The sequence below is a fragment of the Neolamprologus multifasciatus genome, chromosome 9, assembly GCF_963576455.1.
Source record: "Neolamprologus multifasciatus chromosome 9, fNeoMul1.2, whole genome shotgun sequence".
NCBI classification, from domain to species: domain Eukaryota; kingdom Metazoa; phylum Chordata; class Actinopteri; order Cichliformes; family Cichlidae; genus Neolamprologus; species Neolamprologus multifasciatus.
The window spans coordinates 13,393,047-13,419,412 of NC_140447.1; the positions used below are offsets into that span (position 1 = coordinate 13,393,047).

General features: G+C 40.0%; 1 protein-coding gene across 1 annotated transcript in view; it reads right to left on the reverse strand.

The window, feature by feature from the left end:
- Nucleotides 1–24,080, reverse strand: part of ofcc1 (orofacial cleft 1 candidate 1) — a 79,841-nt gene extending 55,761 nt beyond the window's left edge. Inside the window, 15 exon segments of the mRNA XM_085173612.1 lie at nucleotides 745–1,042; nucleotides 1,867–1,981; nucleotides 2,292–2,440; nucleotides 5,519–5,761; nucleotides 10,234–10,360; nucleotides 11,600–11,670; nucleotides 11,759–11,845; nucleotides 13,238–13,335; nucleotides 13,664–13,888; nucleotides 15,997–16,080; nucleotides 16,705–16,752; nucleotides 16,755–16,808; nucleotides 19,197–19,376; nucleotides 19,757–19,823; nucleotides 24,063–24,080. Coding sequence (XP_085029738.1) covers nucleotides 745–1,042; nucleotides 1,867–1,981; nucleotides 2,292–2,440; nucleotides 5,519–5,761; nucleotides 10,234–10,360; nucleotides 11,600–11,670; nucleotides 11,759–11,845; nucleotides 13,238–13,335; nucleotides 13,664–13,888; nucleotides 15,997–16,080; nucleotides 16,705–16,752; nucleotides 16,755–16,808; nucleotides 19,197–19,376; nucleotides 19,757–19,823; nucleotides 24,063–24,080 — 1,864 coding nt within the window.
- Between the last annotated feature and the right edge of the window lie 2,286 nt (nucleotides 24,081–26,366).

Sequence of the window (26,366 nt, forward strand, 5' to 3'; positions counted from 1 at the left end):
TCTATTAATTTATATAATTTTAAGTTAAGCAGGACAGAGTTCTTTTAAAGAAAGATTTACTTTTATTATCAAAAGTTAAGCATGACAGGCTTCTGTTTAAGAAAGAGACCTGTTTTATTGTGTTAATGTTGTCATTTTGAGCTAAAAATAAATGGCTAAATGATTTTTGTTTCCCATGTGTTGATATCACAAAGAATACGCATCTACTTAAATCAAATTCAAGTCAAATGGTTAAAAAAAATAATTTCACACACAAAAAAAGAGCTAAAAAATTCACCACACTGGGAAGGGTGAAGACAACTGGGTCGCCCGGCCCTGGCCACGAGGTGTCCCTTATTTATTTCTCAGGGAGTTGGCAACCCTATGCACCGATAGCTAGCTTGATTGGACTTATTTAACCAGCACTTTACATGCCAAGTTTTTGTTTGCTTGCTGAAGTGGTGGTTATATTTATCTAAATGTCTGTCGACTATCAGGTTCTGCTAATGTTGTGCACAATACTTTGCCTATGCTAACACTAACATTAGAGTCTATATATTTTTCACATAATCTAACTGAGAAAACAAATATAATATTTGTCTGTCAAGCGTTCCCCTACCAAACCCTACCCTCAAGCACATTCACCTCAGTGGAGCTTTGCTGTAAGGGAGGCCTGTCATTCTTCTTTTCCCAGTGTTGGTGACATTAGGGTGACATTTTCTCCACACTGTGGCATAGTTGGGGGTTGTAACATCGGAGCCCTACCTGGCAGAGATGAGGAAGAGCAAGCAGAATCAGCTGACAGGTTGAGAGGGGACCCCCGGTGAGAATGTACCACAGAGGGATCTCCTGCTCTGCAGCTGGGTTCTGTACAGGCCTGCTGTTGGGACTGGGGATGAACGAGCTGAGGACAGAGCTGGTTCTGCGATGGGGGCTTGGGCTGGAGTGGCAGCTGGTTCTGGTGGACCTCAGATTGAGGAATAATAGGTTGTTTAGAAGAGGGGATCGATAGAGTGATGCAGTGCTCTGGTCCCCGAGGTGCTCCAGGTGGGAGTCTCTTTACCTAAAACACAAGAAACCAGAAGAGGAACAGGCCTGCTTAGCGTGTGTCAGAGGTCTGCATATGTGTTCAGTGAACATTAATAGCTTGTAATAATGAGTAGTTATGTGCATAATGTTCCATTGCATCATCATTGTTTGTGGGAAAACATCTTGCTATATGAATAACATTACAGGTGTTCAAAACTGCAGGCACAGAGAACTACTAGCATTTGTCAAAGTGTGTAGTAAAACAATTCAATTAAATCTATAAATGTGACAAGAATATTGTGCTTGTTGTTGTGCTGTGCATATGCAGAGATACAAAAAAAATATCCCACAGCAATCAAAGCAACCGTACCAACAGTAATGATAATGCAGTAATACAAACAACATGTCACAGTCAAAGGGACAAATAAAGAAGCAAATCCAAGACAGAGAGCTTTGTTCTGGTTTTTAATTCAATTAAGATGTTTACTAATCTAATCAATGCATCAGCTCTAATGCTTTCAGAATTGCTGGGTAAAGATGTGGTTCTTGTTTGCTCTCTGGGGCCAATTTTCAATTTCTCTGTAAAAGCTTTTTATCGTTGAAAATCCAACCCCCCATCTTTTCAGATCCACCGTTCTGCCCCCTAAACATTCCAAATAAAAGAAGAGGATCAGAGTGAAAAAGAAAGAAAGAAAAAAGAAAAATAGCACACACAAGCACATGGTTTATAACTGAGACCAAGAAATAAACACGCACATACTGTACCTGCACGCAATTACGAATTTAAATAGAATAATCGAGAGGTTCGCGTCATCAAAACAAACATGTGAACACGGGGTTTCGTAATTGCACACACACCTGAAAATACAGGTTGCACAGCCAGTGGTCGAGATCAGAGGAGATGAGGGCTTCAATCTTTTTAAACTGGTCCAGCTGTGTGCTGGGCTCGCCCCTGATCAGTGGCGTTTTGAACCTGTGTACATAACAGAAACCTGTCACTGTACAAAGAAATGTTGATGAGAAATACTCAGAAAAGTTGCAGGTTGCATTTTTTTGGACTGCATGTATTTTCTCTTAAAATGAATTACAGCCATCCATTTTCATTACCAGCTATCCTATCTAGGGTAACTGGGGGGGGCAGAGAGGCAGGGTGCACATGCTAAAAACTAACACGCTTAAGATAAAGAACTTGTCTTTGGACTGAGTCAGGGGGAAACTCAGAGAATGACAGAGGGAAACATGTGAAGATCATTTTGCTGTTCATCACAGTGGTTTTAACTCACCTGCCCTCGACCAAACTGAGACTTGGCCCACAAGCAGGAAATGCTGCCCAGGCCAACGCAGAGCTGACGTGACTTCTATCTCCCGGTGCTGTGATCAGCTGGAAAACCAGCACCGTGGAAGGTATGATATTACAGGTGGAAGGTAAGACCTGGATAAACATACAGAGAAATATAAGGAAAGAAGAAAGTTGCTCACAGTTTCAGTCAGCTGAGCGCACATGCCTGCAGGGCGCATGCATTAACGCATGCACGCATGCAGACACATCAACAGCAGAGTATCTCATGCTAACTGCCTTTTAATCTACATCCTACACTTGAATCCTCCCGTAACTTATCTGCTGTCTTAGGATCGTTCTAAACTGCCACTCTAACCCATCGAGCTCAGAAAATTGCCTAAAAGGAGATGTCGGCGTGATAAAGACTGCGGCATCAAACGCTGCGAAGAGGGCAACTTGAGTTTGCTGTTGTAGAGCGTGAGCTGACAGTTACCGAATTTGTGATTCAGAGAAGCCATCATCAATCAGACTGATAATATCAAGGGTGTTTTGCGCGAAGCAAAAATTGTTAGTGGTTAGCAGTCAATGGAAAACACATACATTCTTATTTACCCAGAGAACGGTGGGTTTGCTTAAAAAATGAACTGACAGTGAGGTGCGTGCGACATCATCCATCACTGGGTGGAAATATTTTATCCCTTTATTAGTTGTAATGGAAAATGCAGAGGACTTGTTTTAACACATAAATCATTTGTATCCCGTTCTCTTCAACCCCCCGCCCCTCTGTAAATCAGCCTTTGGTATGCACCTGTGAAATGATGGGTAGTAGTGTCTGACTCAGGACATAAATTTATGGAATAATATCAGAGATTATAGATATTGAGGATATTCATATTATTCATTTACTGTAAGAAATGTGACCTGCATAAATAGTCATTTACGTGCGCGCGCAGTGCCTTTGTGTAGACACGTGGGCATATGTGCGTATGTGGTGAGAGGTTTGTGAGACTTGATATGCTTCAGAGTTTTTTCTGCTCCTCTGTTTATGGAAGATCTACTTAAACTATTATAAATATGCAGGTTGACTTTTTTTTAAAGTGCTGAGGGGAAATTAACGGCTACAGTTGTGCAGTTCACAGTAAACTGATAAAAAGTGATTTTTTTGCAATAAGCAAACACATGACAAAAGATTTAAAAAGTGGAAAAGACAAGAATAAATTCATATACCTCCAAGGATCTTTCCTAATTTTCTTCCTGTCCACTCCCCTCCTCCCCTCTTTAATTAGAATGTGGATCATTTTTTTTTCCTTTTTCGGTATAAAACTCTAAAATGAGTCTTGGCCCTTCTCAACTCTTTTTAAGCATTCCCACTCTTCTGCATATCCAAGACATTTCAAAACTAAGCGGCACTGTTTCTGTCTAAATCCAAACCCAGACACACAAAGCAAAGGGTGAATGAAAAAAAGTGGGAGAGAGATATGGAGAAAGAGGAAAGGAAAATAAGCTCCTGGCTTCCTCCTACCATCGCTAATTCCTCATTTCCTCTTAGAAGGCACTGCAAGCTCCACTGAAATCGCACGCTATCGTGTGGGCAAGAGGCGAGAGAGACGGAGAGAAAACCAGCTAAGCCAATCCTGGTAGTCTCAGACAAATCTGATCAACGTTCCAACTACTATCAATGAGGACAACAACAACTGGTTTGTCTATAAAGCACAGCTGAGGGCTTGGGGAGGAGAGGAGGGAAGGCAGAGTGACACGAGGCATTTACCATGCTGTACTTAAACCTTTTTCTTTTTCCTCTTTCTTTTTACCTCTGACGCAGAGCCCAGGTTTTGGTTTCAGTTCGTGCCAGATTTTACCCCATCTTTTATGTTTCATGGGAGCTTGTGACAATATTATCAGAATGCTCTAGCTCAGTGAATACACCCACCAGCACGCTGACAGTGTCCACATGTGCTAAATGCTCCAGCTAGGCCTTTAGAGTTGCCATCACAACAGTGAAGAAATGCTTTCTCAGCCTGTATGAGACTCTATGAGATCAAGAGGGACACTGCATTTAGTGGTTTCTGTTTTAAGGTTTTGCTTGTGAATCTTTTGTACTGTGCACACATCGCTGAATGAATAAACCAAAGAGTTCTAATCCACTGGTCAATATCGACCATCTATAAGAAGTATGTGGGTTTTTTTTAAAGATTAGCACAGCTTATATAGAAGATCCGCTCCTTCATATCCAAAGGTTTAGGAAAGGGGTTGTGAAATGTGCATAATTTCATCTAATGTAATCTGCTGTGTTGTTTCAATAAAAGAACCAAACGGGAAAACATATTTAGTCATCTATTATGAAATGGAAATGTAGGCTGACATTTTTAAAAATATGTTTCAAATACATATTTTTGTCAGTTCTGCCTAACTTTTCTATTTTTGCTTTTATTTGCCTTGATCCGGCTCAAGCATGTGGCAGATGCTGAAAGACACACAGGAAAGAAACGAAATGTTTCATTCCATTTGTGCTCCATTTTTATTCCAATAAAACATTATTTCTTCTATATGAATGAATAATTGATATTGGATTTGATTTACATGCATGGATTAAATGTCATGTTTGAGAAGTTGTTGTTTTATTCATATAGGGATCCCTAGAGAAAAACCTAGAGGCTGTGTGTGACATATTTTCATATGCTGCCTTTACAGTAATATAACTTCTCATAACCCTTTCAGTGTAGAAACTGCTCCATCTTCACTGCAGCTGATGAAAATAAAGGCAGAAGAAGAAAGAGAAATTCTGAAATAGCACCAGAAATGCAGTGTTGTAGCTTCTGTCATTTTAGCACGTGCAGCTTTATTGTTTGACCAATTTATAAATATTATTTAATTTCTTGCCTCCTCAGTGTCAAAACTGCTTCCCAGTGAAAGATGTATTTTATATTTAGTTCCATTTTTCTTTGAAAAAATAAAAATAAAATTCAAGTTTTCCAATTGTCAACTGCAAAACAAAATTATACTATATTTATAGTATTTCTTAACACTTAATAGTCACAACCAGGGACCGATTGTGTGTATTTTCCCTGATGTGTGTTGTTGTATTATTGTCAACAGAGAAAAGACGTATGACACTAAAATTAAAACTTTTCTTTTGTTGTCAGAGCTCAGTGGATATCACCCCATTAGAGCACACCCCATGCTTTGCCCTGATGCTTAAACAAAGCTTATACAAAGTGAAATTGCGGCTACCATGAACAGACTCTTGTTAATGTGGAGGTCAATGTCGTAGAAGCGTCCCCGATGCTCAGTGGGCTCAGTAGACGCTGCCCAAACGTGTTGCCCTTTCTTACTGCACCAGGCCAGAGCTGGACCCCCTAGATGGCTGTGAAGTGCCACTCTGACAGTATAGAGACCCCTGGGAAGTCTGTCCCTCGTGGCTCTTAGGCAACGCACACACACCTCCACGGGCTGGGGAGCACTCCTCTGGTCCGCCTACAAAAAAGTACAGGCTTGATTTTATTATCTTTCTTTATTCGTGGAAACTGTGATTATAAAAATATTTTCTTAGAGAAAATACTGTTATTTAATCAACACCCTTATTGAACCAACACTTCTGTAACTTTGTAAATAACTGTGAGTGTAAATAAAGTTTGTCAAATTTTATTTGAACAGCTTTTCTCTATACTTAAATATAAATATAAATTATTGTATGCTAAGGAAACTACGGGGCAATTAATAATTATATTAATAGATTTTGCCTGTCAACAGTGTCTTTGACTGCTGAGGATATATGAGACCCCCTGAGGAGTTTGCCAAATGGCATCTTAACGTCTGTATTATTTGTCATGTAAGCTAAATATTGTCCTTACTTTAATGCTGGTGGAAACATCATTAGAACAAACAAATGAACAGACAGATGGACAAACAAACTAAAAACCCTCATACGAGTATATCTTTCAAACAAGAATTACATTTTTATCTCTCAAAAAATAAATACTCAGATTACAGGTGTTTCAAATGTGATTCCACTAAAGACAAGCTCAGTAAAGTCACAATCTCCTATCTACATATCTCCATTCAATCCCTCAGCGTTTAAAGCTCAAGGCCTTGCTCTAGGGAATACCAGCATTCCTTGATAACAAAACTAGATTCCCTATTCAGACGACTGGTTAAAAAAAAACATCCTTGTGTTACTAAGATTATCCCGTTAACCTTCAGGCTACATCATTCCACTTGCAAATGTCTTTGTTTGCTTTGGTGACATGTGCCTTGTTTCAGAGCTTAGGATGAGTAATAGTCTAAGCAGACTAGACAGTCATTTTTATTTTGTTCTAATGAAACATAATCAGACAACAATGTATATACTTTTTAGCCTTTTGTGTCCTATGGCATCTGTTGAACAGCAGTGGGTGAAAAGTCAATCTAGTTTAAACAGAAAGCCCAGATCTTAGTCACAATTTATTTACTTTTTTAGCATAAACAGTTAATTTCGCCCATTGCTTGCCTTTGCATGGCAACGTTGTAATAACCTGTACAATGTAATTATGTGCTGATTCTAAATGTCAACGCAATTCATATTTGAGTGTAGTTTAAGTGTAGTTTAAGATTACAGCAACTCCACTCGTGAGTTCATGTTCCATCAGGGGCACTTGCAAGGGAGTCTGGAAAGAATGAGACCCTGTGGAGCATGTGCATGTTTGTGTGTGTGTGATGTGACATCATGCACCATAAGCCACTTTACAGCATTTGCCATTTTGATTTCACACATCAAACAGGAAGCAGCACTGCAGCCACCTGATAGCAATCACAGATCACCACAACCAGCCGGAATATAAGCTTTCTTATGTGCACATGTCATTTTTAAAAATATATATTTATTTTATTTAACCAGTAACTGCATATTTTATAATCATTTGAAAAGCAGCAGGAGAAACTGTCCCATCAACAAGAAATGTTAAAGTCTTATGGGTGATATATATATATTAGCCAATACACTACTTTTAAAAAACTAGAAGAAAAGTTGAGCTTATAGTTTGACTTCATCTACTTCTGCTTATTCACATCATAACATCATTTACTGCAGGCTTCTAGCTGGATTGCAACAACCCCCCCTCCCCCCACTATATTTCACACATGTTAGTACTTTGTTGCTAAAATGCAAAGATTTAAACACATAAACTCTGAAACACAGAAACACAGAAAATATTCTCTACTCTTGGCTAGTAGAGAATATTTTTGTGTCATTGCAGGGGTGTTATATTAAGAACAGTATTGTGAGTACATGGCCATTGTAACCAAATCTATATGACGTTGGCAAAAATGGCTAACTGAATGTTAATATCTCCAAAAGTTGATTCTGTTCATCTAGACGTAGCGTTTTTGTGCTCATTCAGATGAACAGAAAGAACTTTTGGAGATTTACTTACCTGGATGATTGAGCAAATGCCGCTGCAAATGCAGAATATTATGTGATTAATTGTCTTTTGATATTGAAATAATTATGCATTAACATCAAGATATTACTGTTTATCTACCAACCTATAGCCTAGAATAGCACAAAATCTGGTCCTTACTTTGCTAAGTTGTCGGGTAATACAACTTTATACTTATGTTACCATGAGACTACTGATACATTGCTATGATATGAACTACTTGTAACCTATCTGTAAGCTGCCATCTGAAGTTTTAAGCAGCTCTCCTGACCTAATCCTGCTGCCAGATGAAGGTAAATAAATCCACAATACAATTCACACAGTGATACTCAACATATCATCCTATCCTAAATAAGTGTTGACATTATCTAAGGTCCAACTTCTAATTCCTATTTATTTTATGTGCTCAAATTTACACCATGTTAACCAGTCGCCAGGGGCAAATTCTGAGTGCTTGGCAATTAAAGACCTCAGTTCCAATCAATGATATAGCATCACTCAGGGGCTAGTGTCTATACTCATATGCACGCACTTTCACACAGTGCTGTTTGTACCTGAGATTGTTCCCTGCTATTTCACAGTCACGCACCACACACGTTCACCTAGCAAGGGCTGGTGATCCCCATTGCTCTGCCAGGCAATGCAGGGGTGTGTGTGCTGAGCCCTGCAGTAATGCCCCGCAATCTCCCCTCTTTGAGCATCTTTGCATACCAAAACAACTAAAACAATTTAGGCAGAAGCGAAATTAGTATAATTGGTGGCAAAGCCGTTTAGCCCACACATCTCACATTTGGGAGGAGGGGATGAAGACCTCCAAACCCCCACACTGGAACGAGATGTATGCATGCAGACAAGAAAGGAAGAGAAGGAGGAGGAGAAAGGAGCATAAAGAAGCACCGGAATAAAAAATAATAACGTCATACCGGTGTCCAATTTGTAAGCATTGTTATTATCAAGCCCACATGCTTGCACAGGCATCACAGGAGTCAGTCGAGACAGCAAGGTGAAGGTAAAAGGTGAAGTGAGCCAATTTTCCATATCAGAGGTGGTTTGTTTGCCCCAAGCTTGAGTTGTGCCTAAAGTGCCATAACATTACAGCACTCCTACAGATGAGATCAAAGGCTCCAGCGAGGGATCCTCCGTGGTTTTGCTGGCAAGCGGCCGTCCTTTCACTGAAATATCTTTTCAGGGCTTTCCACACATTGACTGATCACACAAAATGCACTCTTAATAGAGACAGGAAATGCCACATACAAAAACTTCCTTTCTTTCTAAGTATGGGCTAATATTCAGAGATTAAGCTTTCTCGTTAATTATTTTCATTTTAATTAGTATATCTTAATTAACAATGAACATTTACCCTTAAAATTTTTTGGCTTTGGAATGAAGGAGGGGGGGTGAAGAAAGGAGAGAATAAATATGACAATCTTTTTGGGACCTCCGGGCAGGATTACTGATGCAGGCTGCCTTAGTTATTAAACACGTTCTAAATTAAATGCCTCCATGAATTTTGCACAGAAATATATTTTCATAGTTTTGCATGCCAAATGTGACATTTTATATTTCAGATTCATCTCGCTGCAGTGATTTTAGGGAAATGTCATATAAACAAAGATTTTGTCATTTACCAAAGGAAATTACTATGCGTGGCAGGTTTGGCCATTGCTTTCTCTTCTTTCTGTCTTTCCCTCTCCCTCTTTTGCCCCCTATTCTGCCTGTGCTAGTTGTTTCAAGTCAGCAAGCCATAAAAAATCTTTATCTCAGTGAAACACAGCAATTTGGGAGATAATCGAATGGTGACTGGGGGGCACAAACGCCAGTCTGAGGAATTATACCACAATCTCCCCTGCATTTACAACCTTCCTCAAAGCCAGTTGTCACCCTGGAAGGAAAGCCCCCGACTGAAGATTCATTACATCTTTAAGCCAGCACGGTGGCATGGCAGCCTCATCCCCAGATGCAACACAACAGCACACTCCTCCCACAGCTGGTGATGCTACCACTAAAAGCTGCAGTCCCCTTCTCTCTCTTTCCTACTCGGTTATCTTTTCTCTCCTCTAACTCTGTTCCCCCTTTTTCATCTCTAAAGGCTCCCTTTTCCTCCTACTTATTTTGCAAAAACCAAAGACAGCATCCACACAGAAAAAAGATTCTTTATATGCTACGTAAAAATACATTGTGTCAATATATATAGTGATATTGTGACTACTTATTTACCATGCTGTATAAGGAAAGCTGTTTTAGTCAGTGCTGTATTGCAAATATATTTGCCTTTGCGCAGGCGTGTGCACATACAGGAGCGAAATTTGAAAATCTAGAAAATAAAGGATTTTTTTTTTTGGATACTCTAACAGGTTACAGGATTTCACAAAATTACATCATTCACTTTTGTTTTTTGTGGTTATTTGTAAACACTTCAGGATCAATATCTTCTCCTGCGAGACCACCCTTTTACAGATTAAGGGTATGTCACTTCCTGTTTACATGCTTTCTGTCCTCGGTGAATGTGTGGCTCGCTCTAACAGATCTTACCTGCCACAGGGGCCGTGATGCTGCAGAGGAGGATTCTGGGAGCTCTGTCATCTGGCTGTATTTGGCCATCGCTTCTTCTTGGCCTTCCCCCAACGCTCTGAGTGACGGGCTTTCGATGTCGCCGCTGCTACGTGCACAAACACACACTTGTATGCGGCGCGCACAAACACAAGAGGCTAACCCTGTTAACAGCCACCTGCATTTTGGACCCTCTGTTGTTCCACTCTGTAGCCAACAGCGGCTCAATCTAATAACGCCACAACAAAACACTTTCCACTGTCTCTCGCTCTCTCTGTCTTTCTCTCCCCCTCCTCTTTTTCTTCTCTCTGCCTTTCAATCTTATCAGTGGTAATGTAATAAGCGGTTGCTTCGCTCTGTCTCCTCGCCACCTCTCTTAATTCCTCAAAATAAAGCAATATCACAAGGGCCCTGGCCTGCCTGTGACTGGGGATAAGATGCTTGTAAAAGGGAGGATAATTCAGCAAATAAATGCTGCGCATCAAAGGCGAGCACTCTTTCTTTTCTTTCTCTCCTTCACTCCCTCCTCTCTGTTTGCCTATCAAAAGTATTACATGTGCTTTCATCAGTTCACAACAAGGCACAATGTGCTTCCTAATGCAATTACTCAACCTCCATTAAATTAGAAACAGTGGAAACAAATGAATTACACATTTGTTACAAAAACCACAAGTCAGCTCCGTGTCTCTGCTCTTTAATTTTTTTTCTTTCACAGGCATAGAGAGAGAGAGAGAGAGAAAGAGAGAAAGTGAAATAATTTCTCATTCAATTTCAGGCAGATGTAGCCCTAGGTGATGCATAGAAAGTCTCCCATGTCTAATAGCCACCCACCATTGATATCAGAGGGAATTTACAGGGTTCAAGGCTGTCGAGAGGAGGTCATCTCGCTAAACTCCAAACCACATTCATCTGACAGGGCTGGTGTCCGACTGCCACCCACCCATAATACAACCCGGTGTGAGACGAGATGCTGATGTGTACAGTGGTGTCTTGATTTTATCGTGTCAGCCGGCGCGGTAGTCCGTAATTACTTAAAACTTAAACATGCTAAGCTGATTGCCTTTGGGGCTCTCGCTTCAAGATGTGATGTGTGATCTCTGAATAAAACGGATGGACCAAGAATTGATGCACCTCCGAGCCCAGTGACATGGACAGATTTCTGTGCCCTGGAGCCATAGTACCCACAACGCAATGTCTGCCGACAAGAGAAGCCATGCAGGGGACACATAAATTACATTCCTTCCCGAACGTCAGTGGGAATACAAATGCTTTTAACACAATTAATGATTACAGTCATGTGACATAAATTTTACATATGGAAAGAAATATGAAATGGGCTGGACTTTACCACGGAAGCAGTGTGTTAATCATGGGTTGTGGTCTCACTGCCTCATCGCGGTCTCTTTGCGAACCGGGCTCCTTTAATTTAAAGTGGATATGTTGTGTTCTCATATGTAGCAAAACAGCAACATCTCTGCTCTGCACTATACAATACATGATCATTTACCTTAAAATCACCAGTGAAGAAAGCCATTAGTCTTTTCTTTCTCTTTGCCCACTCGCTTCTCTTCGGGGGTCCATTCTGAGCCACTTGCTGAAAACATGTTCAAAATCAGATGCACGCGTTCTTTTGGATGCAGCTTTGTGAAACAGTGCAGTGCACCATAATGGCAGAATTAAGCACAAGGAGCAACTGTAATGCAATCTGCAGGCAATCGATACCGAGCCAGACCCTAAAGACATGTAGCGTTTGATGAGTATTTCTGCCGGTTTTTACATTCAGTCAGCACATTCACACTCCCCATTCAGACACATTGACACTGCTAAGTGACAATGTCTCGCACTGCAGTGGCTTTGTGCGGCAGAATAGAGAAAGAAGAAAAACGCTATTATTTTTAAAATAGATGTGAAATCTCTGGTGGATAATGTGCTTTCAATGGGAGGTGGGAGTGGAAACAGTAGGAGAGCGCATACATATTATTGTCGAATAAGATAACACCGATCCCACTACTGATACAGTACACAGTAGATGCCGCTGATTATCCAGTGAGGGAAGATGAGTCAACTGTTGCTGTGACTTCGAAGTGACAGTAATTCATTGTTGAGTATTTTGTTTCCCGGTTACATTTACTTTCTATTCATGTAACTTGATACTCTCTCTCCTCTCTTTTCAAATGGGATTAGAACTAAAAATACAGTGGATGGAAGTCCTGCATTCCTGTGTTTACATATGCATTAATGTGTTTCTTTGGAACCTAGATTTGCCTACACAATGAGAACCTGCTGTTCTTCTATCCACTCCCATTTCTCTTCTGTCTGATCGAATGCAAGCACTTGTTTTGAACGAAGCTTCAGATCTTAAAGCTAGTTCAGAAAATCTTCAGTTGGAAAATGAAAAGTAGTCATGATCTTTTATTTTTTTTCCTGAAAAGACCGTGAGACTTGTAAAGCACCGAGGAAATTCAGCATCTGTTAGAAACAAATATGCATAATAATGCACAACAAAGTGGAAAGAGAGAAGAAGAGAGTCTGCATAAATCAAATAAATTAATGGTTTGAGCTTATCATATGTAGAATAGAATATCGATTTAAAATCCATGTTCTAATTTGGAGTCAAGGATGAATGAGTAATCTAACCTCTGAAGTACCTTGAATGCCCGCTGTTCAAAAGAAACATGAGTGCATTCAGCTGAGACCATCTTCCAAGAAAATGAAATGGATTGAGAAGGGAGGGGGGGGGGGGGGAAGGTTTGGGACAACATAGAAAAGAAGAAAAATGGAAAATGAGAAGAAGAAAATTAAGCCAAGGAAGTTACTCACTTTGCAAACAGGCATGTGAAGAGACAAAAAACAGATAGACGTACATGCACACAGGCACAGACTCTATGTCCATTAGCCAAGCCACTGGTACACAGCATAATGGACATGGCTGATGTGCTGGTGAATATGGGATGATGACACAGATATTCCTCTTTGTAGCGCTGACCTGCTGCAGTGAAAGGCTGCCAAGCATGATCATGTCAGGCCGCGCACGCTCCTTCAGCTGCTGGGTGTAGTGGGGGATCACCTCCTCAGCTGTCCTCACTGCAAGAAATATTACAGAGGCAGCAAAAGCATTCTAATATTTAACAAAACTACAAGATTACCAAAGCATGCATGATTCTTTGAATATTATGTCAAGTCTCCCATTGCATCATTGATCCAATCGTGCAACCATGAAATGAATTAATTAATTTTGCAATGCTGAAATAATATCATGTTACCTTTAACTTTGATTTTATGAGACATTTTCTGCTCTCCAATATATATTTGTTTTAATTAGATAATCCGTTTAATTTAGTGCTATAAAATAGTACTATGTATATATGTATAGGATCAATCAACATTAAAACGAATAAAAGGATAGCATTACTTTTTACAGTGCTCTCTCTGCCCATTACCATCCTCCTTGCTTCGAGTCCAGCCTCTCCTCCCAGCTCAGTACTACCCTCAGCCTGGGTTTTGGCAATGGTATGGGCCTGGGAGGGCCTGGAGCCCGAGGCATCACCACCACTGTGGAGCAGCAGTCGCCGCTGAAGCACCAGATCACCCGCCTTCACCTCCAACACCTCCTCATCCCTGGAGGCTAGCAGCGTACCTGGAGAGATTCGCATCAGTGGGCATGTGCAGACACACACACAACCAGACATACACAAACACATACACGCACACGGATTTCCACTCGTAAACACTGGAACATGCATTCACATACTGATGGATGAGCATATTTAGCACAACCAGAAACAGGCACAAACTGATAGATATGTGTATGTTTGCAAACAGTATGATGTACTGAAGTGGAAGTTTGTACAAAAACACAATGGTGAACAGTCAAAAAGCATCATATTCAATTCACACATCCACACGTTTGGCTTAAAACTATACTGAGGCAGGACTTTTGTTTAGAGAAGGAACAAAAAAGAAATGCTGAATCCTATAATGTCAGTTTTTTATTATAAGAGGTGTACAAAAATATCTTTTTTAGTTATTTATTTATTTATTTTTTTAAATAGGATGAATCACTGAATATAGCACATTTCATCAAATTGCTCTATTTCAGTAAAAGGCATTCTACAGCCTAGGCTAATCTAACATGCCCAGACTGAAATGGGACCAAGCCTCTAAACTGAAAAAACCATATGCAAAGTAGTTTTAAGTTAGTAACCTAAAAACCATTACTGAATGAAGAGAGGCATTGTTTGCAGTAGCTTATCATGCTCGCTGTTTCTGTTTCAGTTTTGCTGTACTGGCTGATTGGTAGAAATGTGATGTATTCTTCAACAATCTCTATATTCAACGTGTGCAGTCCAACGTGTGCAAGAGCCAAATCTGTTAAAACTGCTTAATGCTTTTCACATAGAGGCTGATAGCGACGCCTAACGCCTTACAGAAAACCAGAATACCAGTTTTGTGGTCTTTCATCTCCAAGCCAAAGCAAAGGAATTCATCAAGATAAAAAAGAAGAAGAGCTGAAGATCCAAGGCAGACAGACAAGACTTCTCCAGGATTTTTTTTTTCTTAAAAAAGGAAAGAAAAAAAGCTCCAACACTGGCCACTGTCCATTTCATTAATGTTTTGTTTTATTCAGGTTCTTTCTTGTGAAATGTGTATGGTGCTTTGTGACAGGCTGTAAAAGCCAAAACAAAAGCCTGAGAAGCAGTCACAAAATGTCAGGATCAGGACTGACATACTCTGAGCCCTCTGCAAAAAACACTTGAAGCCTACACCGGTGGGAGGCATCCATACAACTGCATAAGGTCATTGTCTTGAAGTCTATTGTAGCTCAGTAAAGTGCTAACTGGCAGTAGTGTTGGACAGTACAGAAGTACAAGCTCTCTCTCTCTCTCTCTCTCTGTGTTTTCCTGTCTTTCCTTCCCTTTCTCTCAGCCTATTGCATGAAGCAACTCTTAATCCAAGAGTCTTTACTTTCTCTGTGGGATTTCATGAACATTCCAAAACAATGGATGGGGTTGCTAATCTCGGTGGTACAGCTAAATCCAAAACAATAGGAAATAATACAAGCCTGCTAAATTCTACCGTGTTGAAGCGGGCCTAAACCCATCACTTGTGCGCTGGAATTACAAGAGAGATGTGCGTCATGTCAACAGGATCTGGTATGACTGTCTTCACCCAGAACAATGCTAAGCTTAAACCATCTCAGTATTGCCTGGATGGCTACATATTTAAATGAAACTGAGCTAATGAGAAAAGGCACGACTACTGTGAGACAATAGGGTTGCTTGGAAAGCACCGTCTGCTGGTGAGCGTCCCTTTCTAGTTTACTCTTTGTTCTATGGTAGTGCTGCTTTTAGTGTTAGTGGGAAATACAGCATCATATTTTTGGGTGGATGGTTTCTGTTATTTACATTTAACATTAGAAAGTAGAACACACAAGAAAATATGACATTCTTGGTCACAAAATTGTGTTTTTAATGATATTTTAATACAGATGGAAGTTAACAGAAAGATGTATCTCTAAAGTCTGAAAACAAATTTAGTGCTTCTGCACTATCTGCACTAACCAGCATGTCTGTGAATTATACCAATGATTTAAACCAACAATACAAGCAAATACATGCAAACTAGTTTAAGTGATACACATAGGTTAAATGTGCAAAACTGGATAAAATTTGGCTAAATATCACAATAAATCAAGGACCCACAAATCACTATGGCACTGTAGTATAACTAATAGAGGATACATACCAGGTAAGTCAATGAAGGCGTCTTCGTCATCCAGCAACGCAGTTATTCTTTCATACAGTTTCTTTTCATCAGCGGTGAAAGTTTCTGTAAATCCAAACAAGTATATTTGAATGGTGCCAAAAAAAGAAATATATTTCTTTTTGTGTGCTTTAATAATTACTTTCTACTTATCAGCCAACTCAATCTAAACTGCATCTTAACGTGCAAATTAGTCGTGGGGAAGGGTGAAAATCAAGTGTATGTAGAGGGGTAATGAAATGGGAGCATTAACATGCCTGTTAGCTGGCCTGTCATCATGTGATGAGATTTGATTTGGTGGATCCTTTGATATTACACGGCAGTGATATCCAAAAGATACAGGTGAAATGCCTTCTCCATTAATAGCCAGGTTTCATTATAACATGCATATTACTTGGCTCCCAAGAGCTCGCCTTTAATAGGCCTACTTTAGGAGGGGGCTGCAAACTCCTGATATGGCTCTGCACGTGTCATTTGTGATGAGAGAAAATGCCACGGTGAAATGAAAACTGACCAATGATACATGACCTTCATCAATGACAACGACTTGGGTAGCCAATCTAGTGATGCCATCACTTGGTGTATTTACATAGACCGCCGTGGCATCACGGATGGCAGCCTGTTACTAGTGATCTCTCTCACCCCTCTTTAATGAACCGAGGAGAACCATTATGACAGAGAATGGCATACTTAATTCTAGCTCATCTTCAGCGCTGACCCCAGTCGTCCTGCAATGCCCGAGTCCGTCTGCCTCGTCGACGACGGGTCAAAGTAATTTTGCGCACGTTCATTTCCTGTGGAAAGTGCACGACGAGGAAAGCGAATGAGAGAAAGAGGGATTGGGAGTTGGCGGGGTGGTAAGGGAGGGGAAGGAGGGAGTTGTACAGGTTCAGGTTAGTGGTTATTAGAAGCACATGAAGCAAAATGTTAATTTTGAAACCCACACTGTCGAAGGGCAGTGGTAGTGGCTGCTACTAGATAAGGCAGAGCCGAGATGAGACAGGAGTTCAGAGGCGCAGAGAAAGAACTGGGAAAAAGACTCCTGGGTTTCTCAGTGCACCTCTCCACGGCCTGCGGTGCTCTGGGGCCTAATTAGCATGCTGCAAAAGGTCATGGCAAGCAATCTCTTAAATATGACTGCCATATGTTTTCCATGTTCAAAAGGAACTAATGAGAAAGTCTACAAGCCCAAAAGTACCTGGAATTTCAAAGACAATACCAGCTAAATACTCCGAGGTCAGCGGCCTAGAGAAGGAGGCAAGTTTGGGGGAGCAGATCCAAAGGAAAATAACTTGAGCCCATGTCTCATTGACTTCTTATTAGCAATCACTGACCTATGGGTATCAAGTCTGCTCCACAGAGTTTATGGGAATCAGTTGGCTCAGGGGCACTTTCTATTAAAGGTACACCCCACCTACAGCTTTTTTTTTTAACCCCTGGAATCATTATCATTGCAAGCCTCGAATATTTTGCTCCAATCTAAATTACTTGACTTGTATTTCTCAGATTGTGGGGGAAAAAATGGATTAAGTCATGTTATATATTCCACACAAGGCGCGTTTATAGAAGTCTGAGGGCTTCAGTGATTGGTTGCGTAAAAATGCGAGTTTGTTTGCATAAAAGGACCACTGGCCACTCGGCCACTACCCCCCAAAAGATTCCACAGAAATTCTTTTGTGTTCTTGTAAAATATCTGCATGAGGTTTTCCTGCTCTTTCATACTCCAACTTAAACACTCAGACTGAAATACTTATTAAGAGTCACGCTGCTACATGACTCTTCAATGGTGTCATAAATTGACTGTGAAATTCACATGTTAAATCCCGGTACATTGTTAGCAGAGAGTTTGAACAATTTCTCCGCAAATAGCTCTGAGGTTATGAAACCCTTTTTTCAAATACAAATTTGCATAATGGTAGTAGCTTCGTGAATCGCCTTTTGAATCATAGCTGTGATTTACTTAAATAGTCTGGCTGCCCTCCAATTCATCTCTCTAATGAAAATTTCAATTATCTGTTCTTACATGCACAATATCTGTAACTAGCACTTCTTGGCAGCCAGAGATACTGTTAGCAGAGACCAAGAGATAATGAAAGAGTCTGGAAAAGGCCAAAGTGTCACAAACATGGAACATTTTCTGTTTGGATCTTCCAGTAAAGGCACACAAGTCAGAAGTGCTTATTGCGTGCTACTGATTCATAGTTTGTGGATTCAGAGCCTATAAATTCTTCAGTGCATGTTCAATTTTATTTATTTGCAGTGTTTCAGCAACCATAAATTGCCTTCCTAATCAAGTCCATGTAAAAATGGAGGCAGTCCATCAAAGCAGGCTTCCCTTGTCCAATTGCAGCGCTACTCTGAGTTACTGGCAGTCAGATGTAACGCTCCTCTCTGAACGGATGGGGCTCGCTCTCTGATTCCGGATTTGGTCACCTACCTTGCAAATCCTTATAATGGATATTGACAGTGTTTAATTCACACCAAATGCGAGCCGATGGTGGGAGAGAAGAAAAAAGATGATTGCTTTTCCAGAGCAACTTGAGAATGAACTTTATTTTCCACCCAGGATTTGCTCTGCCTCTTGTGCATAAAAAATAATGACAAAATAGATAATAATTACTAGCCATACACAGCAAACGCAAAATAAACCATATTAAATCAAGAATCTAACATGTGACTCATCCCCGAGAAAACTGGCACACTCACAACCTCGAACACATCCTAATTTACCATCCCATTCCTCAAGAGTTCTCTCTGACATACTGAATTATAAGGGGGCATATTCGTATGCCTGATTGGCCTTAAGCTGTGTTTTGGGGGCGTTGTGAGTACACCACACAGACAGCGGATCGGCTCGATAGCGTAGTAGCGTATGTAAATGCACTCTCCTATGACTCCAGCCCACCACAAGGCATGTAGCCGAGAGTGGGAGTCAAGGCTGATTGTGTCGAGGGTACTTCTAGATAGAGATAGAACACCCACTACTGTAGCGTTCTCCAGCGAAGGAAGAAGTTATACGAGAGTTGCTTGTTAGGACACGCTTGCTTTGGAATGCAGGGACCAAGGGCCCCCCAAATGGAAAGCTACAGACTGAGAGAAGGAAAGAGGCAGTGAGAGAAAGGTTAGATCAGGAACACATCTACTGTCAACAAATTTGAGGCTAATGAAGAATGAAGCTTCACCTCTTTCTTTGGCAGGGGCTCGCGGCTCCATTTTTTTTTGGTGAGCTGCAAGGGTGCTATCTGGCCTGTCACCTCGAATTTCTCTCCCGAGCCAAACCAGAGGAATGGAACGCTCGGTGCTTCTTTCTCCATCAAAGGCTGGGTTTTCAGTGCCCACCACATTAGCTCTCGCTTCTCTCCCTGACAGAATAAATAGAAACATAAATGAAAATACAATGACACGCAGGGCCGGGACAACACTTACATCAAAGTGAGTCATTAAGAGAAAAAAGAAAAAAACAAGGCATATTTATAAACAACAGAATTCTATCGGCTCTTTGACTGCCCCAAAATGTTCAAGCGCATCCTCCTCGAATGATGCTAAAACACAATTAGGTTAAAATTAAATCAGAATCTTGCAGGAGGAGGAGAAAAAAAAGAGGAGAAGAAGAAATGATTAAAATAATTACAAATTGCGCCCTGACAAGCAAGAGCAAAATTTAGCCCAAAGCCATTTGTCTGTAATTAGTTAATTAATCCTTACACAAATTATGAGCAATAACTCATCAAGCAGGACTCACCCATCAGAAATTCAGCCGACTTGGATTTCTTCTGCTTAGGTTGCTGCAGAGCCTTCTGCTGTAACTTCTGGAGGGAAATTGTTAAATGAATAAATTAGCTGCAGAATGAAGATCATCATTTATGATCCGCAACTAACGCAGTATTTTAAATATGGGACGACACTGAAATGTCATTTAATTTACATCGCCGCTAAAGGGGTCAAGCACTAATTGAACAACAGGAGTGGAAAAGAATTTAATCATAAATAGATAAGAAAAGTTGACATGAATGTGTAATGAAGGTCACATTAAAATACTCCCTCCTTGTTTCTAAAAAGAATGGGCAACAACACTCGCGCCTGGAAAATTATGCATTTTCTTTCTTTCTTTCTTTTTTTCTGCACAAGCTGCATGAGAGTACACCGTCTCGGTGTGCAAATGAGTATGGAAATCCAGGCACACTTCTCATTACTTCCATTCACATGAACTCAACCTAAAAACCCTCAAAGGAGGGAGAGAAGTGGTGTTTAAATAACATCATGTCAGGTCTCCTGCATTTGGTAAAGACAGATTTTTGATGAAGGACTTATTCTTGAAGATGCCGCAAATTTAATATAAATGGCGGCAGGGGGAATACAAAGACAGGCTAAGTGAACACTATTCCGACTTGGAGTTGTAGGTGGTCTTCACTGGTATGAAGTGGAAAGAAAAAAGAAGAGGGGCTATAAGAGAGAAAGTATGGGTTTCTTTGAAATCAAGAGTATGTGGAACAAACCCCGCACTCCCACATTTCTCTCATTTCTGCGGACAAGCAGAACAATAAGAAAGCCGAGGTAAAAAGCATAAGTAGTTGTTTTTGTTATTGATATGTTTACATAAGAATGCGCCATATAAAAGAGCTTTGTTGCTCAGAGCGTATGGAGCTTTTTAAGCATCATTTTATGCAGATTTCAGTGATGAACTGTGCTCATGCCCATGAACAGCATGTATTTGTATACAATATTTAATTTCAAAGGAAAAATCAAGGGGCAGAATGGGTGGGGAGGGCTTATTTCGACTCTAAATGACAGAGCAATTAAAATAGCAGAGGACTACTTCCAGACCAATCTGGTAAGAGGAGTTTTTGTAAATCTGTTTTTACATTCAACAAGCCCTACAGCAAGACATTCATTTATACCACTGAGATTAATGCTTATCTAATTGTAACTTATTTAAAAACCATTTTCTTTTCGACTGGGTACCAATCATTTTCTCTGAGTTGCACATACAAAAATGAGAGACAAATTTGGCATTGGTGAAGATGTCTCCATGTCGTTTGTTTCATTTTCTTCTTCTTCTTCTTCTCTCTCTCTCTGATTTTTATTTTTTTTTACATTTCAGTGAACAATTTACAGAACTTTCTGCACTAATGTTCAGGTGCATACTCAAATTATCGACATTCCCTGCAACAATTAGAAGAAAATTAATCAGACAGTTCTTTTTTTGCTAATAAAAACACACACACTCCTCATTTGTACACCAGACAACTTAAATAATATTATCCTGTAAACTAAAGTAGTGATTTGAATAAGCTAAATGGTATTTGCATTCTTTATATGGTATTAAAATGCTGATTGTTATTGGAACCTCAGAGCCAATTCGGAAATCCTTAATGACTAAATATAAAATAATGTCCATCCACACTACATTTTCCCCCCTTGACACTAAAAGCTTGTTGTTCAGCCTTTTAACAACACATACTGTGATTAGAAACATTTCAAATTTGTTTGCTACTGTGATTGATTTTCAGACTAGAAAAATAATCTTTAGTAGTCTGCATATATAAGTCCTTTCAACACAGGTGTTTGCTATTATTGTTCAATGTTTCTCCCAAGGACACTGTGGCATGTGGCTGGGGATTGAACCACAAACCATCTGAAGAGTGGACGTTTAAGATGAAGCCACCCTTTATGCTAACAGCCTAATTAGAAATATCTGCAATATCATTTACTTCATAATTTATAGCAGACTTTACATTTTAAGCACATAACATGAAGGGTTTTTTTCGGACTGTTCTGTTTTTCTTTCTTTGTCTTTACACTGGTTGTCCTCAAAGCATATTTTGTATTACTCTGATTTACTCTGAAGTTCCCATGTTTCTAACTGTACATAGTGTGATAGCTTCATGCCCTGCAAATAAAAGTGTCAATTTGAATATAAGGTAACCAAGTAAAGAGCCTAGACTCTATATGGTAGCCCCAGACTCAGTGCTCTGGGTGCACATCCTGCCATGTAAAACTCTCTGTCATGGAAGCTAAGAAAGGACTAATTTAAAAACAAAGAAGCCAACTAATTGGTCAGGTGCAGGACTTGCTATGCAGTACACTGGGAAATGTGAAAAACAGCCCAAGCCAAAGTTTCTGCTGTTTTCTGTGACTTTGCACAAACATGTGTTAAACTTTTGGAGCCCCACCAAAATTACACGCCAAGAAATTTGGATGTATTATACCATTCACAACAGCCATACTGTAAATAGTAGCACAGCACAACAGGCCCATTCTCTTCCCATCTGAAGGCATCTACATATGCCCCTTTAAATCCACCCACTCCACCTCATTTCACTGTGAAGCACACCAAATGCTTACTTTGCAGCCAACATGGGAAAAAAATCATTTACAACGGGTGACAAAAAAGGAGAATCGTGACTTTTTTCCCTTTCTTTCTTTTTAAATGTGATTGTTGTCAAAAGGAATTGAGCACAACAATGCCTTGTTCAGTTCTTGTTGCATTCAAAGGCATAGCTAGAAGGGCTTGGGGAAGACCGCTCGCTGCTAGGGGCTGGTGGGCACAGACCAGCTAGAAAGTGAATTTTGCATACTGTACGGATCATCGCCCAGTTCAGAACAGTCACATTGAATCTGCCATCAACCAATTGTGCTTCATGAAACCGTCAACCCTCATTTACGTCTGCCTGTTTTCTTCCCCACACAGCTGTAAACAAGGCCCCAGCTTTGAGCTGTCTTCCTCTGTCCCTGCGCGCTGCTTGCCAGGGGAGAGTAGACAGCAAAACCTTGTCTTCATTGAGCTACTTAAAGCTACCATTTCCAGACAAGCACCCTGCGCACTAGGCAAAGGATTCAGGGACAAGAGTGATTCTGGAAGTGACAAGAGTTTACACAGAGATCCCATAATGTGTTTTGTGTCTTCACTGAGCTCCAACTTGTACCTAAAAATAATTTCTTATTTGTCTTGATCAACACAGTTTGAATCCAAGGGCATGAAACACACAGCGAGTAAAGTCATTAATATACATATATGTGCGACTACACATCATAACTCCACGCAATAAAACGATGTGACACGCAAAAGTTGAGCCTTGCTAAATCAATGACCACTTTTGTTTTCATGTTGACAAAGTCTCTTTTTATCTATCCACATAATAAAAATGGTTATATTGATAAAATGTCATAAGAATAATTAAAACATCTACAAAGCATCTCTATTTAAATGAGTGTAGATAAGGTTAGCATTTGGTTTCAAAAGCATACAAAACTAATTCTACCCTTAAAATGTGAAACCGTCTCAATTTATAGAGCAGCCTTATATGTGCATGGTAATTGTGACCCACCAAACAGTTTCTTCTAAACAACAACCGCGTCAGTTGGTGTAGACAGAAAACATAATTAGTATTCAAGCTTAATTAATCTACGCTGGCCCCCTTTAAGTGAATTAGTCAATTATTTATGCATGTGTGCTCCTTTGATGCTAACAGATTATGTATGTTGCTGGAAAAAACCTTGAAAAATGACTTTGAAAACTTTCTACCATAAAATGTCACTACAAGCTTTTGTACCGACTTAGAAATGTCATTGAAGGGCATGAATTCTGAATGGATGTGAAAACATAAACTGCAGAGAATCTGTAAATTCTTATTGTTGCCAAATTTTTAGATAAGTTGTCTAAATGCTGCAATTCCAAAATCCAGGGAAAAATACAAAACAAATACCAAAAATAATGCCAGTAAATATGAGCCAAATATGCTCTTTTTGTCCTAATCCATGGAATGGAAATCTAACACAGGTCGGATCAAGGTCTTTCCTAGGATCATGGGAACTCCTCGGGATTTTCAAGAGCCTTTTTGTTTTTACCCTTGAGAACCAGGCACTGGCCTCTGCATCTCTCAGTCCCCCCCCCCCATTGAAAACCCAGAGGCAGCACAGAGGAATGCTAAATGTCAATGGTCAGGCTGCTCCAGCACCTTGAGAGAGGGAGAGCTGGAGGTACAAGGATTTGACCTCGCTGTGTTCAGTCACACTGTTATGAGGGCCAGAAGTGAAACTGTACTCACACTGCCAAAGGTGTCCATCTCCACAAACTGCAAAAGATCATCACTGGCTGACCCTGATTTCTGAACTTAGACCAGGCCTAAAAAAAACAGAATGTGTGAAAAATGGTGGAAAAAAAATAAAGTTAAACCGAGGCTCATGAAAAACTAAAAATAAATAAAAAGCACAAAGAGATGCTGCTATTGACTTAATTTCAAACTTTAAATTTGCCTCTTAATTTAAAGCACGCCTATATTATTAGAGCTATAAATCAAAAAAAGGTTTATTTGAATGTGCGTACGAAAGCCTTTAGTGCAGCACACACAGCATTACACACTCTCCTCTTGCTTGTGTGCTTAAAACCGTTATCTCTGCAATGCATCTCAGAGAATGTAGGACACTAAACACCATTTATTATCACAGATAACAAATTATTTGCCTTGATTATTCAAAGTGTTTATTCATTTACATCTGATACAATATCATTTGGTATTTTTATCGTCTTTTCCTATGGTAATTCACATGGCTTGCACAAGTTTCTGCTGAAATAGCAAAACAAACCCCAGGCAAAATGTGAAAGATTATCCCATACCATGCGAGCTAGGATGAAATGCTATACTTTTTCACACTGAACACTGCTCCACTGGGTGTGATTGAAAAACATGTAAAGCTATTGAATCTGTGGTTTGTATATGTGGGGGAAAATGAGTGTTGTAACAAGTGGGCCAGTGTTTTTGTAATTGTTTCAAATTACACTCGACGTAATAACTCAGTGAAAGCGGAGCCAGTGTGCGGTCCGCGCACATTAACTAGGCAAAGACCACAGGATATCCATGCACCTTATCACGGCCCACAAAAAAAGAGAAAAAGAAAAAGGAAAGGAAAACGCGATCGCGTAAACAACTGTGGAGAGTAAAACTTTTCAGCTACATTTCCAGCTGCATCTATTTGTGTCTAATGGTGCTTATCACCAGAAGAAGGATAATACTTTTAGATAAAGAGGTGCTTTGTAGCATTTCCTGTACATGTGTATTTTATTGAATTAAAGACACCCTAACATTCCTGTTTTTAATTTGGTGAACTGTTTTTCTGGCATTGTGTGTTTGCATGTGTGTGTGTGTGTGCAAACGTTTTACACAGGCTGTAAAATTGTGATGCTGTGAGAAAAATAAGTCCATTAGTAGTTAAAACTGAACACTCCCTGCCAAATACTGAGATTGCCAGTACTCTTGTTAACCATATAAAGGACTGGCTCACTTTTCTGCTTTCCGTCAACAGCCATATGTGAATATATTACAGCACTGCACAACAAACCCCCAAAAGTCCAGGAAGTTTAATGCACTTTCTGGACTTTTTTGCTAGTATCAATCCAAAAAAAAGACAAGAAGTTTGGAGTTCTCTGCTGTGTTAATTTAACTCATGTGTTTACTGAGCAATACACCCATGCAAACACACTCTGCCGACACGAGCCAGGGTGCAGCTAAATGATCTATATACGGTTTCCTGCAATTGCATTTGTTTTTGACCTGCACACCACAAAACTGTTCAATCACAGCAAAATGGTGGGAACAAGCAGCTCGGTTCAGAGTTTAAAAAGACAACGCTGCCGTCGATTGATTGCTGTTTAAAATTTTGGAACTGAAAATGTTTCGGCTTTTAAAGAACTTTTTCACGACTTTTTCTGGACCTTTCCACACAAAGCAGCATTTTAAAGGTTTTCTCTCAAAACCTTTTAAGAGTTAAACTTTATTCGCATAAATTCAAACACTGAATATATTAAATAAGGAGCTTGTGCTTTACCCTAGACGTCTAAAATAGTGACAGCACTAATATGAACAATGGATCTACTGATTAAAAATACCGCAAGTGTGTGCATTGTTCCTCAGGAATGTCACTATATTTGACCTGCAACCTTTTTCCATCTACTTCTTTTGCCCTGAGAAAGACCATCTCCTCTGTCATCTAGTCAGCTAAGCTCAATCAGCCCCTAATCCAGAATGACAGTGGGATCAGTGTTTGCAGTAGACAAGGCACTTCCCCTTTTTTTGAGGCATGGTGTGACCTGAAATCTTCCCTGACATTTTTTTTTTCCGTTTCCACAAACACGGATCGGGGCTGTAATTCAATAGTCACAAAGAGACAGGGCATCGCGCACCAAAGAATATTTTATTTGCTTGCAGACAGAAGCCTTTTCTTGTTCTTTGACAACCGTCAGTCTCCCCCAAAACACACAGTTCACACGGCTGACAATAAGAGTCAAAAAAGGGGCCAGGCTTTTTAACATTTTGCATGCATATTTACTTTAAATGTGCTCTTTGCATTTTATA